Below are 17,436 nucleotides of genomic sequence, written 5' to 3'. Positions count from 1 at the left end.
GCATTGACCTCGATGATGTGGTACTCCAGAGAGTGCGGATGCAGGGCGTACTGGATGTTGCACTCTCCCACGATGCCGAGGTGGCGCACCACTTTAATGGCTGTCCTCCGCAGCATGTGGTACTCCTCGTTGGACAGAGTCTGGCTCGGTGCCACCACGATCGAGTCGCCTTAGACAGGATAAAAGAACAGGGTGAACTGCAGGTTATAAAGGGCTATAAACCTGATACGAGACGTTTTATGGCCTTTCTATGATCTCAAGTATAAAAGCCTCAGGTGCCTGTTATCATGATCATGAAGAAATCGTCTAATCTCACTTGTCCTCTCAGATGGAGTGTGTTTTGCACATGGTTGCTCATTTGTTAGATGTTCAGGATTCAGTTTTCCTCGGCATGAAAATCACACACAGCCTTCGCATCACTTTCAATCTAATCTCCTATATTCTATCTGCTTATAGGAAAACTTAATATATACACCATTATGTTGTGTCGTTGTTACAGCCCTGATGTTGATCATGCTCTAAAGCTTCTGTCTGTAAGTCTATCCTAATTAGCACATCATTATATACCAGAGGTGAACCCTAAAAGCTTGTAACTGACTCTATAGGCAGCTTTTGTTTGTCTGATCACTACGATAGCTGTAATGTAACTAATGTTTCCGTTTAGCATTTACAGTATCAATTAACATTAAGCAGTAACATGATAAGATAAAACGTTTACATTTGTCCCGTCGCCTAATGTCAGGGAAGCGGTTTCACCGTGGTGAACGTACAGTATAGGGCTGGGCGATAAAACGATAACGATATGTATCGCGATAGACACGTGATCGATATCAATAAAAAATGTGTTCGATAAAACGTTCGATTTTTTATTTATTTTTTTGCGAGAAAAAAGGAAATGTAATTTTTATTACCGTTCTTTTAAGTTCTTGATCGGACATTTTATTCTTCGTTGGAGGAAAACAGAGGTTGCGAAGCAAGACGGGTTGCATTAACAAAGGCACTCGCTCTCTGGTAACCTAGCAACATACAGTAGGGAGTGACACACTAACAGCCAATCATCAATCGTGCCGGTCTGCTGGATTCCTCTTCAGTAACCGCCGACCGATGAGCAGAAAATGAGCCGCAGCGAGCGAGGAAATTGTAAATAAAAGAGGAAACGTCAGCGAATTTTTTATCTTTCTGCAGGTTTTATATTCCACACAATGTTACTGTAGTGTATCAGGTTTGTGTTTTATATTACAGATGTATCTCAGTCTACCTCAGGTTTATTTCTCTTTACAAAACACTGCACATATTTTACACAATTTATTCACCAGAAGGTGCACAGCTGGTGAACTTCCTCACACTAAACCTGCATTAAATTCTCAGGTTTCTCCATGTTTATATTTAACACTTTACACTATTTTATTACACTTTATTAAGCATTTATTACATTTTCTTTCATTTCTCACCTTAAACGTTAAGAGATAATAGTTAAAAGTGTTCATTGTGACTTTAGACTCATGTTTACATTATAATTATTGGAGGTTTCCTGGTTGGTGACGTTTCTGTCTTAATAACTGAGGGGATTCTGATCAGAGGAAGGTTCAGTTTAAAATAAAAAGGTTTAAATCTAATATATTTTTCTCCTGGTCCTTATTTTAAATGGGTCATAAAAAATATCGATAATTATCGATATGGACCGATATGAAACACTGATATCGTGATATAACAGTTTTCAGCCGTATCGCCCAGCCCTAATACAGTATATGGTGTCCAGCCCCCAGCAACCACCGGTGCTCCCACAGTCACAGTCACCTACGTTTTAATGGTTTTCACCGTGTTCCATTATGTAAGTTTGGGTTCTACACTTTAAGAGCACGATGGTTTCAATTCCACGTTGCAAGAAACCGGTATTTCATTTCTGTTCTGGAAAATAATCAGATAAAATCTCAAGGCTTAATAAATTCTGCTGTACCTGTGTGGATGCCTAACGGGTCAAAGTTCTCCATGTTGCACACAGTGACGCAGTTATCAGCGATGTCTCTGACCACTTCATATTCCACCTCCTTCCACCCCAGCAGAGATTTCTCCACCAGGATCTGACTGCTCATGGCTAAAGCCTGCCAAGCAACAAGGACAAAGGAAACTGCATGGTTGTTTGTTTTTTGTGCTCTTACACATCTGTTACAGCTCAGGAGGCGCTCGCTAATTAGGTCTATAGCAGCAGACGAGCTAAATTAGAAAAACGTAAAATAAAAACAAAGTGTTTGGTCCTCAGGCTTGGGACTCGCTAAACGAGCGTTCCTCGGGGGCCCGGTGGAACAAGACATCTTATTAAAGGTATATTTCAAGCAGAAAGCTAACACGGGTGGTGTCAGCATTACGGCGAGTAATCGAGGCATTCAGCACTTTTAGAAGGTAAGGACGGAAAAGGAAATCTAAGGCTTTACCTTAGAAAAAAAAGAAAAAAATCGGATTTGCGCTTGAACTTCGAGAGCTCATGATCATTTTATAAAGCACTTTAAATCGTGGTGTGATGGTGTAGTCGTAGCTGATGAAAGCTGTACCTTGTGTGCAGTCTGTTCCAGTTTGTGTCGGTCAGAGCAGAGGCCGGAGCCCAGGCCGCCGAGGGCATACGCCGAACGCACCATCACCGGATATCCGATTTCCTCAGCCGCCTTCAGAGCGTCTGCCACCTACAGGACATCGTAAACTGTCATGAAGTGTCATAGTGGATACATTTCACTACAGCAGTTTTATGTTAAGCTTTTATTTTTTCACTTTGGTCAGAATTGAACATTCTTTCATTCATTCATTCATGTTCTACCGCTTATCCGAACTTCTCGGGTCACGGGGAGCCTGTGCCTCCTGTGCGGATTGTCACCGCAAAACATCGATGCTTTATATTTTGATTCATCAACTCTATTTTTTTTTGTATTTTCTGAAATTTCAGACTTTCATTTTTTTCACTTTCATCTTCAACAAAAATCTGTGTTTGAGATTTATTATCTCAAAATATTCATTCATTCATTCATTCATTCATTTTCTACAGCTTATCCGAACTTCTCAGGTCACGGGGAGCCTGTGCCTATCTCAGGCGTCATCGGGCATCGAGGCAGGATACACCCTGGACGGAGTGCCAACCCATCACAGGGCACACACACACACTCTCATTCACTCACACACACACACTACGGACAATTTTCCAGAGATGTCAATCAACCTACCATGCATGTCTTTGGACCGGGGGAGGAAACCGGAGTACCCGGAGGAAACCCCCGAGGCACGGGGAGAACATGCAAACTCCACACACACAAGGCGGAGGTGGGAATCGAACCCCCAACCCAGGAGGTGTAAGGCGAACGTGCTAACTACTAAGCCACCGTGCCTCCAATACAAACACAATTTAATTAAATTTATTAAAGAATTGCATGTTGTGATTTTTATCAGTTTGTAGTTACGGTTAATGCTGAGGAATGTCCATGAATCAGGTTAGTCATCCAAAATGTTAGACACTGTTGTGTTACTGTAAAAGCACAAGCAGGACATCGGGAAGATCATCACAATACGAGCGGATCTCACCGTCTTCACGGCGACGCTCGGCGCGATTCTCTCGTCGATCTCCTTCAGCTTGTCAGCAAACAGTTGTCTGTCCTCTGTGGCGATGATGGACTCGACGGGAGTGCCCAAAACCTTCACACCATACTGTTGCAGCACGTTGCTCTGAAACAGCTCCACTCCTGAGACAGAGACACCGAGACACAGGTCATGTCTCACGTTCACCTCCACCTCGTCTTAGTAAAGACGCACGAGTCACGTGATACTTTACGACTCGAATGCCATGAAATATGCTGTAGAGTCATAATGCAAAATATCGTAGGCACGGGTCAGTCCACTCGTCCCAGGACTCTTCCAGTTTATCCTTAAGTCTCCGGCTGGCTGCAGTGTTTAATCTCACGGGGCATTATCTGTCACATACACTGAAAAAAAGAGTAGAACTATCTCTCTCTGCTCCAGGAGGGCTGTATCAGGCCTGACCCTGTGCTCGGACTCTGTCACCCTAACAAACTGAGAATTTCACTTTTGCTGTATTTTTTTTGTGCTACCTGAATTGGTAAAAATAGCAAGCACGTGATTCTTCTCCTTTCAACACCTATCAGTGAAGATTTATATATACTGACTTGAGAGCTGTGGCAATGTTCTACATCAATGGTCCCCAACCCCCGGTACCGGGCCGCCCAAGGAACATTAAATTATTTCCATTTTATTTACTGTGGTGTGTTTCTCTCGGGTTTGTGCGACTTTCCATGGACGAGAGGTTAACCAGGAGCTGAGAGACGTCACCTAAAGCCGCACCGATACCGTGCATGCGCAAAATATCATGATATCGGGCCGGGTTTAGGTGACGTCTGGAGCCGAGCGGCTGCGAGCGGCAGTGGTGTTGTAGCTTTGGTGGAGAGAGAAGGTGTGTATCGCTCTTCTCTCTGTTCACCGGTACTTTGTCATGTTTAACAGTGCTTGGTGTACGTGTATATTGTGTTTGCTCAAATTTAACCCACAGATTAGCAAAAATGAGCACGAAACAGACGTCGTTAGAAAGTTAGAAACTCTGCCGGTGTTCTGGATTAAAGTCATGGCGGAATACCCTGAGATTGTCACCACAGCACTTACATCCCTATCGTCATTTCCGACATGCTGTCTGTGTGAAGCGGGGATTTCTGCAGTGATGGCAACCGAAACAAAACAAAGGAATAAACTGGACATAAGCGACACACTTCGGGTGTCATTGTCTCGTTGTAAAGAAACAAGCTCAGGGTTCTCATTGATTTAGCGTTGTAGTGAGTTAAAAAGGCATGTTTAAATACAATTAAATTAAAATTATTCATTTTAATTTAATTGTATAGCCGCCACACCCCACACCCAGCGGGCCGCGGTAAAATTATCAAACGTTGACCGGTCCGCGGCGAAAAAAAGGTTGGGGACCACTGTGTTACAGTATATACTGTATATGTTGTTAACGCATTACTTTTTAAATAAAGTAACTTCGTTAGTGTTACCATACGTTGCGTCTATCCGTTACTTTTTTAAATGAATTCTTTTAGGCTGAAGTGTAGCCTACAGTCTAACCTGTTTACAGCAGCGACACATTGTAGGGTTGGTGGATGTTAACCTGTAAACACGAAGACGCCGCGCTGTGGGCGCACTATTTCTTAGTAATTAGCACAACACTGGTCATGTAACATTAATGTTGTGCTAGTTACTAAGAAATCGTAACTAGATGTCTGCTTGAGCACCAAAGAGGACTTTACAATGCAAGATGTTAAGAAGGAGGGAAGTGGTACCACAGATGATAGATGATAATAAAACCTCCTGATGTTAAATGGCTGTGATGTCACTGCTGCTCTGACCACATCCTCGTTACTGTCACCACACTGAAGCTGATCATTTCCCTCTGACTGCACGTCCCTGAGGCTTTTATTCCTCTAACACCACAGCACCTTTAAACAATTAGTTTTTTATTTAGAATCGAAAAACACCTTACACTTTTATCCATTTATAGTTATAATTAACCTTCATCGGACGAGGGACTTCCTGTCATGTCTTCTGTTCTGTACACAGTGTTTCCTCAGCAGTCTCTCTTTATTCAGCACTGAATTTAAGTTGACGTTTTCAAGAAGGAAGCCGTTACAGATTTTAAGCAGCTAGCTAGCTATGGTAGTGTATCATATCGTTCTATATAAGGACCTCGTACATTCAACAGACAGAATAATAATGCGTTAAAAGTAACTTTTTAGTTACTTTTTTAAAGAACGTTTTAAACGTTAACGTTTTAATGTTCCCATTAATGGATCGGACCTTCGAACCAGAAAGACACAGCTTACATTTGACTAAGGCCCCGTTCACACTGCAGGTAAAAGTGGCCCAAATCCGATTTTTTTGGGGTCAAGTGACCAGGTCAGACTTCTTCAGGAGTAGTGTGAACACTCAAATCTAGCCAGGATCTGATTTTTTTTCAAATCAGATCTGGGCCACTTCCATATGTGTCCTGAATCAGACCCAAATCTGATTTTTTCCGATGTGGCCGCAGTGTGAACAGCCGAGGCGGATTTGATGCGACTTTTACGTCAATCTACATCGACATTCGTCACGATTATGTGCCAGTGAAGACTTTTTTTTTTTGCTTAACACACACACGTTACCAGTCGCCGCGGTTGTGTTGTGTGTTTTTTTTTTTGTTTTTTTTTTGCGCCGGCGAAAACGTGACAGAAACGTGACAGGTAACGTGTGTGTTAAGAGTGTTATATAAAGTGTTTACGTGAACCAGCTCATAATGTTTGCATTGAATACATCACAATAATGTACAATACAATACTTCCTCCATAACCTCGCCAACTTTTTAGCGCGACGGCGTGCTGCATGTGACATCATCGTTATTGTTCGCTTGCGCATGCGGGTCAGTTCGAAACAGCAAACAGTTCACACTGGTATCTGATACAGGCCACATTTTAAAAGGTAATGTGAACAGACAAACAAAAAAAAAATCAGATCTGAGCAAAATATCCGAATTGAACGTTAAGACTTGCGGTGTGAACGTGGCATAGAAGGTTTTTGTCTTTATGCTCAACTAAAGTAAAATAATGAGCATATTTCCACTTAGAGAAACTCGTTTCGCTCTCGCCTCGACTCGCCGTTACTGCCGCAATACGTCGCTGCTGTAAACAGGTTAGTCTGTAGGCTACTGCACACTTCAGCCTAAATGAATTCATTTAAAAAAGTAACGACAAACGGTAACGCCAGGAAAGTCACCAGGTTCTCACCGCAGTTGAGTGCCGTTTGACCTCCCATAGAGAGCAGGATGCCGTCAGGTCTCTCGGCTTTGATCACCTCCGTGACGAACTCGGGTGTGATGGGCAGGAAGTAGACCGTGTCCGCCTGCTTGCTTCCCACCTCGTTGGTCTGAACCGAGGCGACGTTCGGATTCATCAGCACCGTCTTCAGGTTCTCCTCCTGAACAGAGCACAATGAGGTGGATGTTTCCTCTGTTCCAGTGCAACAGGTCTAATTAAGCAAAAGCCACTTTTCCTCTACAAATCATTCGTATTAATTAAAGGTCATAATTAGCGATGCCCACGGCTCCTGGTTTGTACAGTACTCCTAGATTCATGAATCGTACGAAAAGACCCAAAATATACAAAAATTACAGTGCATTGTGACAATTACGACTATTATATATAGACTTATTTCCAGAATAAATCACCCAGCACTAATTGTATACATATGAGCAATGCCAACAGCACCCTGTCTCACAATTGCACAATGTGGGCGGTTAACATTGATATAGTTATAAATTACACATTAAGGAAATTTGGCTGTAAAAAATGGAGCAATATCATTACTAATAGAGGATCTGCTATAATTGTCATTTATTTACACACCTCACGGGTCAGTGTAGGTATTTATACTCATTATGGTCACTGCGAGACAACCTTAGTTCAGTCGTAAATAAAGCTCCCGATCTGGACTCATACTGTACATGCTGAAGACGTGAGGACCGAAGACGCAGGTCGGGTTCCTGTGCCTCGAGCAGCATGGTAATATCATGTCTGAGGAGTTTGGTGTGTAAACAGAACCCTAACGCGTTATGCCTGTTATCTGTGTGGTTCTCTACGCAGACGATTACAGCTGTGGACCGAAACGGCCCAAGTGAACCGCGGAGAGATCTGATTGCAGCGATAAACCGAATCAACTCTAAATCGAAGCTGGAAATTGCAAGCTGCAGAGACGCCGTGAGTGAGTTCTAGAAATTATGGGTGATGAAAAGAAGAGAAAATAAACACTGGATGCAACAGACAAAATGCTTTAACCCTTTTCCCAGTACACAGGTGTACCGTCCTGCCGGCATTACCGAAACAGACTTTTCGGACATTTTCAATCGGTATAAACAAAATGAACGATTTTCCGGCTCCGAGTCTGATATAAAATGAGTCAGAGCTCTGTCGGCTCTCAGTGCGTTTTCGGTGCGTCTGAGCGTTTTTCCCTCCGTCGGGATAGTCTTACTCATAACTTCAGTGGTTGGAATTTTAGCTGCTTATGAACTCGGGGCATCTCAGAGAGCAGAAGCGGGGTTTCATATCGACGTTTACTTTGATGATAGAAATTTTGTGTGAAATAACACAACATAACATAACTTTTTTTTTTTAATAAATATATTGCTCCTAGTAAGCTAGGGTAAGGTAAAATCATATTAACCACCGCTGCGGAGTCGCATTCGGTGCTCGAACTGGACACGACAAAACAGGGCTCCGGTAAAAAAGAGGTGAACTTTCTTTATATAACAATTACAGACATTTATAGAATCCCAGTCCAGGTCATTGTTGTGATTTTCTACACATATCGGAAAATGTTTATTTTCAACAACGTGTCTGAGCGTTAAATGGAATCATGCGGATGGACTGATGAACGTATCCTGAGATGTGCTGTGATGTATATTGCATATTTGAGGGGCCAGTGGTGGCTCAACTGGTTAAGGCTCTGGGTTGTTGATCGGAGGATCTATGGTTCGAGGCGCAGCACAGCAAAGCTGCCACTGTTGGGCCCTCAACCCTCCCTGCTCCAGGGGTGCTGTATCATAGCTGCCCCTGCACTCTGACCCCAACCTCTTCAGTTGGGGTATGTGAAGAAAATACCCCAAGGCCCTCAACCCTCCCTGCTCCAGGGGTGCTGTATCATAGCTGCCCCCCATTCTGTTCTGTTCTCTTGGACTTACCTTCATGGCTTTCACAGCTTGTGAGCCTGAGTAGTCAAACTCACCGGCCTGGCCGATGGACAGACCACCAGAGCCGAGCACCAACACTTTGGACACCTGAAAATACATTTGCATTACTTTTACAGCATTTGTCAAACATCCAACATTTCCCCTTAGGGGTTATGGGCCACTAGGACACCATGTCCACCACTTTAAAAAGGCAGGAAGTGGAAATTCTGCCTCAGAAATCCAGAAATGCCTCACAAACGTACTGGGAAACAGATTTAAAGCTGAACCTAGTTTGTATTTTAAATGTACAACATCTCTCTCTCTCTCTCTCTCTGACTCTCTCTCTCTCTCTCTGTTTCTCTCTCTCTCTGACTCTCTCTCTCTCTGTTTCTCTCTCTCTCTCTCTGTCTCTCTCTGTTTCTCTCTCTGTGTGTGTCTCTCTCTCTGTCTCTCTCTCTCTCTTTCTCTCTCTCTGTCTGTCTCTCTCTCTCTGTCTGTCCCTCTCTCTCTGTCTGTCCCTCTCTCTCTGTCTGTCCCTCTCTCTCTCTGTTTCTCTCTCTGTCTGTCCCTCTCTCTCTGTTTCTCTCTCTGTTTCTCTCTGTCTCTCTCTGTTTCTCTCTGTCTGTCCCTCTCTCTCTGTTTCTCTCTCTCTCTGTGTCTGTCTTTCTCTCTCTCTGTCTCTCTCTCTCTCGATGCATGTGGCTGTGGCGCCCTCACCTGGGCTCTTGGTGGAACGGCAGGCTTCTGTGGCATCACAGACATGATGCCTTTGTTGTCCTTCTTCTTTATAAGAGACAGGAAAGCATCGAACAGGAACTGTACAGAAACAAAGAGATCAGGTTTTGAATGAATAAAAAGAAGAAAAAAAGGCAGCACTTCGACACAAACAACAAAACAACCCGAGCAGGAGGTGTTTGTGTTATCTCTGAACAAGCTGGGTGTCATTTAATCGTGCGTGATGCAGAGCATGAGATGAAATGTTAAGATGTAATTACTACAGATATTCGTGCATGCCGTTAGACACTAAAGATTACCTCTGTATCAGTGGGACCCCCTTTCGCTTCTGGATGAAACTGCGCTGTGAAGATCGGCTTGGTGTTATGCATGATGCCCTAAAGGGATTAAATAAAAATAAACAGTGATGTATTGTGTAGATCTCCAAGTGAATTCTATTCTTTATATTATACAGTATCTCAAAACTTTTTCTCTAATCTTCATCTGTCCAGTATGGATTAGTCTGTGCTCATGATATCCTCAGGTTCCTGTAGGCTGACAGGAGAGACCTGCCAACCTTGGAAAAAATTTTTAGTAGCAACTTACTGCAGCGACGCGGCGCGAGGTCAGGCACATTTGCTGGTCAGTGTTGATTAAGTTCACAGTGAAAACACTTTGTACATTATTGATATGTTTTAAGGCACAAATGGCATGGAAGAAGATTTGCATTTTACAGTACTGATGTACAAAATGTACAATAACAATACTTGAAATAATTTAGCTGCTACTAAAATAAAGAGTATAACGTTATGTGCGTGATCGTTTGTGTATAATATCTGCATAGTATTTTAACAACTCTTTATGTATTGCCATAAATTAGATCTAATGAACTAAACAGTAACTTCATATCTGACAACACATACATGTGTTAATTTTCTCAGCAATAATGCAAGACTCTAGACTTCACTATGGTTTTGACTGGCTGATCATATAATAACACCTCCCTCATCATTTCTACTTTCCGCTTCTATTTCCCTGCTTTTCACATAAAAATCTGATGTCCATCAGATGTGATCTACAGGAGCCGGTAACGATCGAGTCAGAATACGAGTGATATTTAAAAAGTGACATTGGTTTCGTCATGTTATAGCATGACTGCGTGCTATAAAAGGGATACAAACGCTCGCGGATATTGATGTCTGCGTGCTCGCGCCAGTTTGTCTTTTCCGTTAAAGTACGACGGCAATGCGTTTACAGGCATGACGTCCGTTTCCTATATAAATACTGGCAAATAAAGTAAAACTTGATCTGTGCGTAAAACTTAAACTTGAGGCACTTGCCCCCAGTAAAGGAGTCTAACGACGCCTGTGGTTCGGCAGGCTTATTAAAATGGATGAAATTCACAATTCTGGCCATTTACCTTTGAAACGTTAAGTCCTCACTTGTAAAAAAAAAAACAGTCACTGTAAGAAGAACTGAAGACGGACAGAGACAGATGAAAACCACATCCGTTCTACTAAACTCCTGGTGTATAAATAATAATAATAATGATAATTAACATGTTATGTACAACATCCCAAATCTTATCCTAAGAAAAAATCACTTTGCTAGTAATTTTATTTATTTTATATCTGAGATCAGACCTCATTGGTCCCGTCGTTGGCGTTGATGAAGAGCGGACTCCAGCCCAGTGGTAGAGACTCGCTGTCTATACCATAGCCGTGGTTCTGAGCCGTGATGAAGGCTTGTCCCGTCACCACATTCAGCACTGGCTGGTTTTGACCTCTACACATAGGCAAGAGACAAGCAGAAAAGAGACAAAACACACTTATCTAAGAGACAGAAAGACAAAGTAAGAAGTGTGGTGTGTGTACAAACAGACACATGAACTATAGATCAACTAGACTTTATTGCTCTGGGTATTTATATTCCTGTGTATTTTCGTGGATATTTATTGTCCTGATTATTTGCTGTTCTGTATATTTATTATCCTGAGAGTTTATTCGGTGTTTCACACAAAACATCACTATCATCACACACCCAACATAGGAATTACCTGTTCCCCATGGGCAGCTTGTACGACCGAGCACCAGCAGCCAACGCCGTGATCTGGTTTCCCATACAGATACCAAACACCGGCTCTGGACGATCACTCTCCAGCACCTGATATAGAAAAGCCATCAGGCAGCAATGCTGTGTACAATGGAGTGTACGAGCAGTGTAACAGGAGTGTAACAGGAGTGTAAGAGGAGTGTAACAGGAGTATGAGAGGTGTGTATGAACAGTGTAACAGGAGTGTACCAGGAATGTGAGAGGAGTATGAGAGGAGTGAACGAGAAGTATAACAGGAGTGTAACAGGAGTGTGAGATGAGTGAACGAGCAGTGTAACAGAAGTGTAACAGGAGTGTACCAGGAGTGTAAGAGGGGTGTATGAGCAGTATAACAGGAGTGTAATAGGGCAGTGTAAAAGAAGTGTGAGAAGAGCATGGTGGATGAATTACCTTGCGCACATTCTGGATCAGAGTTCCAGCCAAAGCAGGGTCTCCGGGGCCGTTAGAGATGAAGAGGCCATCGTACTCGAGGCTCATGAGCTCGTGATCCCATGGCACTAAGTGCACCTCGGCACCACGCTGAATAAACACACAAATACACACATACATCAGAGATGGCGATTCATATAGAGATAAAAATAAAATGCAAAAATGAAGATTTTAATCGGCCGTCTAGGACAATAGGTGTTAAAGTATATGTTTTATATGCTCTACCAATTTAATCATTTTTAGGTTTATTCATGAAATTAACAAAAATTGTGTGTGTATATGAGTGTGTGTGTGCGTGTGTGTGTCTGTGTGTATTAAAATAAATAGGTATAAGTGGCAGATGTAGCTTTGGAAGACAAAAAAACATCAAGATAATCTGAGTTGTTTGTGACATTTTGTACGTGTGAACATCCCCATCACACAGCCATTAACATAACAACGTAACGTATCATCACCTTGACCAGCAGCCTGATGATGTTGTGCTTGATCCCGCAGTCAACAGCCACCACTTTGATGGGATTGCCTTTCCCATACACTCGCACTTCCTAATAAAAGAGCGAAAGGGGAGGAGATAAAGAGTCTAGTGTAGCAGTGACAGCAGAGCCTGTTACAGGGTGAATCACCTCACGTGAGGGTCTGCTTACCTTTGTGGAGACTTCTGACACTAGATTTCGTTCATTTGGGTCAGTAATTTCAACTGGCTGCCCTTCAAACTCAATCTTCCCCAAAACTGTGCCCTGATGAAACAAAAAAGCCAAGCAATCAATTCTGTATAATGTATTGAAAGGTCAGAAAAACATCATTTGTTTTTTGCGATCATTTTTTAATCAGTCACAGCACAGGCGATGCTTTTTCTTCATTACTTTGGAATGAAAGTCATTTTTATAAACAATTTTACATCGATGTACATCAAAGTTCACACTTCCCACCAAAACAGAAAATTATATTTAAATATGATGTTGAAATCACAACCTGTGGATATCGATATGCTGTGAGAATCAAACAATAAATCCAGCTGTTTTTCTGAGACACCTTTTTGAAAAGAAAGGACAGAGAAGATTGGCTAGACTGGTCTGAGCTGACTGGTGTGAGCTGGCTGGTGTGAGCTGGCTGGTGTGAGCTGGCTGGTGTGAGCTGACTGGTCTGAGCTGACTGGTCTGAGCTGACTGGTCTGAGCTGGCTGGTGTGAGCTGGCTGGTGTGAGCTGGCTGGTGTGAGCTGACTGGTGTGAGCTGATTGGTGTGAGCTGACTGGTGTGAGCTGACTGGTGTGAGCTGACTGGTGTGAGCTGACTGGTCTGAGCTGACTGGTCTGAGCTGATGGTAAAGCTGACTGGTCTGAGCTAACTGGTGTGAGCTGACTGGTCCGATCTGACTGGTCTGAGCCGACTGGTCCGAGCTGGCTGGTCCGAGCTGGCTGGTGTGAGCTGACTGGTCTGAGATGACTGGTGTGAGATGACTGGTGTGAGCTGACTGGTCTGAGATGACTGGTGTGAGCTGACTGGTCCGAGCTGATGGCTGAGCTGACTGGTCTGAGCTGATGGCTGAGCTGATGGCTGAGCTGACTGGTCCGAGCTGATGGCTGAGCTGACTGGTCTGAGCTGATGTAGTAGCCTTTATTGTCACTGGTCACAGGTACCGTGAAATTAGCCATCAACCTGTCCATACATACAATACATACAATATGACAAGGGGGGGGCAGGACAGGAAGAAAGGGAATTGAAAAGAAACACAGCATAATATGAGGGAAGGGAGGAGACAAAAAAACAACCCCCGGACTATGCTCCGGTGGGCAGTACAGTGTGGGAACAGGAAAAACACCTCAGCAACATAAGCACATAAACTGTACGCCATAAACACACGACTTGCAACAGGGCTGGGGAGTGGGGGGTGGAGGTAATCCAGCACAGGCAAGCAGCCATCAGGTCCTGCAGCCTTTATCTTCGGCGCTGGTCACAGACCCGCTTGTCAGACTGGCGGTACAAGGCGGCGAAGGCGTGGGATGGGGGTTGGGGGGTTGAGTGCATATCTTTATATATGCGTGTGTGTGTATGTATGTATGTATGTATGTATGTATAGGCCTGGAGAGTCGTTGCTCCCGGCATCAAATCTCGGTGCCTCAGTCCGCAAGATTGTCATAGCGATACACAGCAAGTTGCCATGGAGACAGCCTTGATCAGGTCCCAGACAGAGTCAACAATTCGCAGGAGTCTATGGAAATGGGGGAAGGAACGCAAGCGCGTCTCGCTGCATCCTCTTCCAGGGGAATTGTTGTTCCAGCAGCGGCCTTGGCCGAGGCCAGTGCTGTGCTGGTTGAGGGGAGCCGAGAGCAGATAAGATTGGGATTGTTTGGTCTTGGGGCGAGTAGACGCATTCCAATTTACACGACTACTCTCTTAGTCCATTCTGGTCTCCAAATCGATCCATTTTTCTTTCCAAAGTTCTCCATGATGTTAACAGTATCCAAAGCAGTGAGCCTCACCGTGATGTTATCCATATTGCGGTTAATAGTCCCAGCCTCAGTGCTGACCGCTCTGCCCACTGCATCAGTCATTGGGAGGTTTTGGACAGCTGTCACCGTTTTCTGATTTCCTCGATAAACCAGGGCAATGCCTAATCCATTCAGCATAACTCCTGTTATCATGGTTCCGAATAGGTAGATATCTTCAATTAAATGTCCTCCCCGGAAAGAGCCACCAGACACACGACCCGCCACCTCTCCCACACGTCCATCGTATAGCCAGCTGCGAACCTTCCGGCAGCGCGGTCAGGTTCCCCCGAACCCAAGCTTCTCGTCGAGAAGATGATGTCAATTTCGTTGAGAGACCAGTTTATGAAATCCATGATGTTTTTTAGTTTGGAGAGCAGTGCGGAGAGAGAGTCTCTCAAAGTATAAGACGATAGACGAGACGAGAGGAGCAAAGCAGGGAAAGGGGGGGGTGCGACCGCCTTCGTTGAGAGCCGATGAAACAAAACAAACATCAACTCGTACAGTACACCACTTCACTGTTTCTTTAGAAAAGAGTAAGGGGCATACCTTGTCTCGGATGATTTTGGTCAGCATCCTGGTGTCCACGCCATACAAAGCTGGAACCTAAACGACAGATACGTACATCAGAATAACTGCACTGAAAGTTGTAAAAAGACTAACCGATCTGCTCAGTACCTTCTCATCATGCAGCCACTGTGCCAGGGACTTCACCGAGTTCCAATGGCTATAGTCGTGACTGTAGTCCTGCACCAGTAGCCCTGATACCTGTAAATACAACACACACTCAGGTTGGATCTCAATCAGTTGAGAAGTCAGGGCAGTGATCAGGGAGTCGTCCGTTTTAACGTCTCTCTATCTCTGTCGCAAAATCCATCCGGTGTATCGAACACTTGCACCCTTAAATAAATCCCTCACAACACACTGCAAAAACCAGGGAGCATCGATCACAATGTTCCCTTAGTGGAAATCTGGACGTCACATTTTCCGAAGCATCTCAGCTTGAAAAAAAAAATGTCGGACAAACATGACACGCAAATGTAAGAATCTTGTTTGATTATGTTAATGATTTTAACTTTATTTGTTGTTATATATTATATATATACATACACACACAGTTTGTTTAAGTCTAATGACTTTTAAGTGTTTATTGAATGTGACTGAGAAGCAAATCAAGGTTATGTCATATTTAGCATATTTGTTATACAGTATATGATTGGTCAGAAGGTATTATTATCATATAACAGCACACATAACAGTTGTTCTAGCTGTTATTATATTATTGGGTTCATTATGGAAAAAGACCCAGTTTGACAAAAAACCCACCAATAAGATAACATGCGGTGACACAAAACTCATGGGACAATGTGATGTAATATAAGCATGACATGTTTGTATTTATGAACAGGAAAAAAAACAGTCATGAACTTTAATGGCAGCTTATTGAACAGTCTGCTCTAATCTGCGTGATAAGTAATAGACTTCTGAAACGGCTCAGATCTATAACCAGTTCCACACGTCGAGCTGCATTTCTTTTGTCTTACTAGCTTCAACAGACAGAAATGAAGAGAAGGTAGACCAGGGAACTGCTGAACAATGTCTATAACGTCTGTAATGCAGAGATAACAACAACTAAATTGATGCACAGACTTTTTCACAACACCAGACGTAACTACAAAAGGATAAAAAGTGTTAGCATTGGTGGGTTGGCTGTAGTATAGAGCAATAAAAGACTTTGTGGTGTGCTGTTATTAGAAAATAATCAACTCTTGGGCTATCGCTAGTGATATTGCTAACATTTTTCGTGTTTCCTGAGAAAAAAAAAAATCTTCACGAGCTATTTTGAATACCACTATTGTGGATTTTCTAAATCATAAATTATGCTGGGGATTTTTTGCTGATCGTGATCAAAGAGCTGGCCGACATGGCAAGAGATTTTTAATATCTAAAGAGTTCCAGCCAACACACCATAACTGATAAACCAGTGATCTTCTCATTTGGCCAAACTATTTAATGAAACAAAGAAGTAGTCCCATGTGACACTAAGTGATGTCACTGCATGGAGGTACGGTCACCTGAATGCGATCCGACTCTGCGTTCTTTCTCAGTCCCAGTTCGTCAAGCTCCTGCATGTTAGGAACGCCATAGTTGCCCACAATGGGGTAGGTAAGAGTAAGAATCTGACCTCTATAACTGGGGTCTGTAAGGGCTTCTGGATATCTATAAAATTACAAGAGAATAATTCAAATATCAGGACAGTATACTGATGTCAGATATTACAGTATTAAAGGAAACTCGTATCAGAGATTACATTAGTAATGTATACTCGTATATCTAATGTGTATTCCAAAAGGAATAGATAGATAGATAGATAGATAGATAGATAGATAGATAGATAGATAGATAGATAGATAGATAGATAGATAGATGGATAGATGGACAGACTGACAAACAGACAGACAGACAGACAGACAGACACTGAATTGAGTGGAATGAAGTGATAGATGGATGCATGGATGGATGGATGGATGGATAGACAGACGGACGGACGGACGGACGGACTCTGAAATGAGTGGAATGAAATGATAGATGGATGCATGGATGCATGGATAGATAGATAGATAGATAGATAGATAGATAGATAGATAGATAGATAGATAGATAGATAGATAGATAGACAGACAGACAGACAGACTGACAAACAGACAGACTCTGAATTGAGTGGAATGAAATGATAGATGGATGCATGGATGGATGGATGGATAGATAGATAGATAGATAGATAGATAGATAGATAGATAGATAGATAGATAGATAGATAGATAGATAGATAGATAGATAGACGGACGGACGGACGGACGGACGGACGGACGGACGGACGGACGGACGGACGGACGGACGGACGGACGGACGGACGGACGGACGGACGGACGGACGGACGGACGGACGGACAGACA

At 43.2% G+C, this 17,436-nt stretch overlaps 1 protein-coding gene across 6 annotated transcripts in view; it reads right to left on the bottom strand.

Moving 5' to 3' along the window:
• The window catches only part of cps1 (carbamoyl-phosphate synthase 1, mitochondrial), an 80,638-nt gene that overhangs the window by 58,914 nt on the left and 4,288 nt on the right, over positions 1 to 17,436 (bottom strand). For 4 of the 6 annotated variants that reach the window (XM_027155268.2, XM_027155265.2, XM_027155266.2 and 1 more), the window contains 16 exons: positions 16,555 to 16,699; positions 15,158 to 15,247; positions 15,029 to 15,085; positions 12,637 to 12,729; positions 12,448 to 12,537; positions 11,954 to 12,082; positions 11,508 to 11,614; positions 11,095 to 11,236; positions 9,772 to 9,849; positions 9,455 to 9,553; positions 8,750 to 8,845; positions 6,801 to 6,990; positions 3,565 to 3,722; positions 2,550 to 2,678; positions 1,958 to 2,102; positions 1 to 169 (listed from right to left, as the gene is read on the bottom strand). The exon at positions 1 to 169 is cut by the window's left edge and continues 42 nt beyond it. In XM_027155268.2, the coding sequence (XP_027011069.2) occupies positions 1 to 169; positions 1,958 to 2,102; positions 2,550 to 2,678; positions 3,565 to 3,722; positions 6,801 to 6,990; positions 8,750 to 8,845; positions 9,455 to 9,553; positions 9,772 to 9,849; positions 11,095 to 11,236; positions 11,508 to 11,614; positions 11,954 to 12,082; positions 12,448 to 12,537; positions 12,637 to 12,729; positions 15,029 to 15,085; positions 15,158 to 15,247; positions 16,555 to 16,699 (1,917 nt within the window). Of the gene's footprint in view, positions 170 to 1,957; positions 2,103 to 2,549; positions 2,679 to 3,564; positions 3,723 to 6,800; positions 6,991 to 8,749; positions 8,846 to 9,454; positions 9,554 to 9,771; positions 9,850 to 11,094; positions 11,237 to 11,507; positions 11,615 to 11,953; positions 12,083 to 12,447; positions 12,538 to 12,636; positions 12,730 to 13,339; positions 13,650 to 15,028; positions 15,086 to 15,157; positions 15,248 to 16,554; positions 16,700 to 17,436 lie in introns of those variants that run through there. The other 2 variants (XM_047814811.1, XM_047814812.1) reach the window with 2 other exon arrangements.

Source organism: Tachysurus fulvidraco, chromosome 6 (genome assembly GCF_022655615.1).
Source record: "Tachysurus fulvidraco isolate hzauxx_2018 chromosome 6, HZAU_PFXX_2.0, whole genome shotgun sequence".
NCBI lineage: Eukaryota > Metazoa > Chordata > Actinopteri > Siluriformes > Bagridae > Tachysurus > Tachysurus fulvidraco.
This window is presented reverse-complemented; position numbering and strand designations above follow the sequence as displayed.